At 34.9% G+C, this 3759-nt stretch overlaps 1 protein-coding gene across 1 annotated transcript; it reads right to left on the reverse strand.

Annotated features, from left to right (window-relative positions):
• Positions 1 to 1904: 1904 nt before the first annotated feature.
• On the reverse strand, positions 1905 to 2763 carry LOC117781906. The gene is made up of 2 exons (XM_034618791.1): positions 2455 to 2763; positions 1905 to 2395 (listed from the first exon to the last, which is right to left on the reverse strand). Exons 1-2 carry the CDS (start codon positions 2636 to 2638, stop codon positions 2079 to 2081), a joined length of 501 nt encoding a protein of 166 aa, XP_034474682.1. The 5' UTR covers positions 2639 to 2763; the 3' UTR covers positions 1905 to 2078.
• Between the last annotated feature and the right edge of the window lie 996 nt (positions 2764 to 3759).

A 3759-nucleotide genomic window follows, 5' to 3' on the forward strand; every position in this document is an offset into this window, starting at 1 on the left:
AACGGGTATAAGGACGGTTGACGTGTTTGTCTGATAAACATATGGTAAATAACTAAGCTCACAAGTGAGAACTTTGTGAGTGTTTTACTGTAAGATACCTGAACATTTGCACACAGTTTAGATATAGAAGTGTCATCTGTATGAAATGTGTACACCATTTAGAACAAACATAATCCATTTTCTACAGAAAGATATGTCTGTAATGAATGCAAAAGATTATTTAAACCATTTCCGCTTGGGTGAAAACAAGACATACCTATGCGCAGAATTTGTTAATACACTTGCACCTAATTATGGGAAGCATTCATAATAAATGTGACATACAGCATCAAGTAAATTGTTTAATTTATTTTTAATTTTTTTATAATTTATTTGATTTTTAAATTTGTTCTGATAACTATATGCAACATTTAATGAAATAATAAACCAATTAAGAAAAGATTTTGTTTTCAACAATAATATATATGCATTTTGTATTTTGTCAAAATAATTTTACGACTAATTGTGCCTAAATATTTATGCATTTATTTATGTGTGAACTTTTGCAATAATTATGCAGTGCATATTTAATCACAGGCTGCTCCTAAAAAAACAGCAATGAATTTTTTTTTTTTAAATGCTCACACATACAATAGATTGTATATATGTATGTGTGTGTGCACATAGATTGACGCAAAACTCTCGCAGCTGTATGTATGTAGATGTATACATGTATACATAAGTATTTATGCCAGAATTGGGAATGTTTGAGAATGAGAAGTAACCTCACATTTCGCTTTTCGCAGTGTTATTGTGAACGACGCCCACGCGCCAAAGACAAAGTCACCATCATGGTGTCATTCCATGACCATCGGTGCCCCCGTTCCCCCCACAACCTAACATCCTAACGCCCCAGCGATTTACCTCCTTTTAACATTTGTTGCACTCTCCATGTATAATTTCAACATGCGCTCGTTATTCACCACATGGTCAGACATAATTCTCGCTCTCGCATTCGTGGGTGCTTTCGTGCGCTCGTGCTTTCTGCTTCTAAGCGGTCCCGGTGTTTGCTATCACAACTGTTTACATTGCATTGCCGTGCGTTGCTCTCTGCCTACGCTGCCGACGCCATCGTAAAGGTCACAAGCACACAGAGAGAGATAGAGAGAGAGATACATAGAGACGTAAGGAGATGCGAAAACGGACAATGGACGACGCGTCGCGACGCGACTTTCGTGGGAGGTTGATTGTGTGTTGGTTGCTTTGCTTTCTTCAACCATATGGTCAATGCACACTGCAAATTGGTACTTGGCAAAAGGCGACGCTTCATTTGGTTTTCAAATTGAAAAGGAAGAGACGCGACAATGCCATTTAAGTCCCTTCAATTCCCCTCATCCATGCTTCCGAGGATCCTGCCAAAGTTGGCTCCGCTAATTGAGACATTTGTCAACTTGCACAAATGAGAACTCATTTCTCAGTGAACTCATATTTAGAAAAAGGGAGTATTGTCTTAATGCAGAAGAAGGGACAGACAAGATGTGCTTAAAAAATTTCTAGATATTTTTGGCATATTAAACACATAATTTTGAAAAGGCTATATTCTCCAAAAGCATAAGAAAAAGCAGAAAGGATGAGCTTAGAAAATTTCAGAATTTGGACTGTTTTGATATTTTGACATATAAATAAAATATTAAAAAAAAGGGAATATTCAACAAATGCAGAAGATAAGTTGAAAGATAAGCTTTAAAAAAGATCTTGGTTTATTTTTAAAAAAGAAAGGTTTTCCAAATGGAACATGAAAAGTAATAAATATGATGAGCTTAGCTTCAGCTAAGTGCGACTGTGTCTTGATATTTTTAGCTTATCAATCAAACAATTTGGAATAAGGGAAGATTGTGTTTAAAAGATTAGCTTTAGAAAAGTTCAGATTTGTGACTGTGTTTTGATATTTGAGCATATCAATCAAATAGTTTTCCTCTTTTATTTACCAACAAAAGACAAAAGGAAAAATAAAACTGAAACAAACGGAAAATTTTCGATTGCTTGGCCAGGTCAGAAATATTACCAACATCGAGTGTAGAAATGGATGATGGATCTAGCTATTTGGTTGGCAGACTTGACCTCTTCGACTTGCGTCTTAACAAGGCTTCTGCCTTTTGGGGCAACAAGGATTGTGATGGCATCAATGTGGTGGTAGATTCATGATCTTTAACTGTTGATGGCAGTTGCTTTTGAAGGATGCTCTTCTTCGTAGTCTCCTGCTGTTTAAGCTGCTTTTTTAAAGTTCTCTTCTCGATTTTTTGCTTTACGTCTGGCTTTAAATCGATTCCTTCACTCCGATTGGTGATGGGCTGACTTAAAGACTTAATTTCGGACATGAGCGTTTCAAAAGTCATCGCCACCAAAAAGTATCTACCTACGAATTGAAAATTATTATTATATTTAAAGCTTTGGTAGTTTAAGCCTTCAACTTACCATTTACTTTTTGTAGAAATCCCAGACGATGGCCCATGTCGAGTGTCTGCTTTACGGGCTTCATTAGATCTTCCTGCGGTAATTCCGTATTCTTTGCAATGGCCACCACAATTTCCCGAAGTGTTGCCGGAGTCTTGATCATGTTTAGCGTGTGCACAATGATGGCGCCATTAAAATTCGGCATTTTTTAAGGTTCTTCTCTTAAATTGTAGTTTTTTATAGTCGTTAACTAATATTTCGATATGTCTTAGAACTATTAAAAATAAACAGTGTTTTGAATATGAGAATTTCTCTGTTTTGCTCTTATAATTGTAGCATTTGATACAAAGCCTGCGAAGTTAGAGCATATCTCGTTTTTTAGATTGGAATATTTATTTTCTATTACCATGTATTGAAAATGATTTAAAAGAAAATTTAAACTTCTTTGTAGTGGGCAATTTTTATGTCAAGCTATACATTTAACAATTGCATATATATTTTTTTTTATCATAGTTTATCCAACCAACAAACTGTAGTCATCTATAATTTGGATTCGAAATTTCCTACATTAGTAGTAACTTGGATATATTAGATAGGCTTAGCGATATCACAGTTGATATCTCGTTAAGGGATCCATGGCAATAACAATGATAAATAAAAATGAGCCAGCACAACTTAAATTAGTAGGTGTTGCTTCGTCATTTGCTATTTCCATTTATAGACAATGTTGTTGCTGTTGTTGATAATAATCAGCAGGGCACATCTTAAAATAGAACTTCGTTGGCAACGAGAATCCCCGTACCGCTTGGCAACTCTATCGAAACATATGGTTTAATTAAACTGCCCCATCGCAATATAATACAACATGATACAGCTATTGGCGTAACAAAACGGGGCATTCAACATTTGCAGGCATCAAATATTATCTATTAAAGGTCAAAAACAGCTGTCTTGTCCACAGTTAAATCAAGATATTATCTATGCATCAATAAAGCTCAGTGAAAACGAAGCTTGAATTGAGTTGAAGTAAAATTAATTATTTTCAGCTCTCAGCTTTGTTGTCAATTGAAAATGTCAGAGATTACGAGTGTTTTGTGCAATTTCAACGTGTTTGTTTTTTTTTTTTTGCCATATGAAAGTCAGTGGAGCGTTCACTTGATTTCGAGATACAGTCTGAGTTTATTAAAATATATAGTAGAAAAAACAAAAGGGGTATCAACACGTATTCACCATTAAAAATCAACGATTACTTGTATAATGAAACTAATTTTTAAGCTCTACACAAATTGTTTATCTGTCGTATAAACTTAACTGCACTAACAAAAC

This window comes from Drosophila innubila (genome assembly GCF_004354385.1).
Source record: "Drosophila innubila isolate TH190305 chromosome 2L unlocalized genomic scaffold, UK_Dinn_1.0 4_B_2L, whole genome shotgun sequence".
NCBI lineage: Eukaryota > Metazoa > Arthropoda > Insecta > Diptera > Drosophilidae > Drosophila > Drosophila innubila.

Coding starts and splice junctions, on each gene's coding strand:
- LOC117781906 (XM_034618791.1), bottom strand. CDS start 2,638: ATGCCGAATTTTAATGGCGCCATCATTGTGCACACGCTAAACATGATC. Junction 2,396..2,454: donor ATTTCTACAAAAAGTAAATG/GTAAGTTGAAGG, acceptor TTCAATTCGTAG/GTAGATACTTTTTGGTGGCG.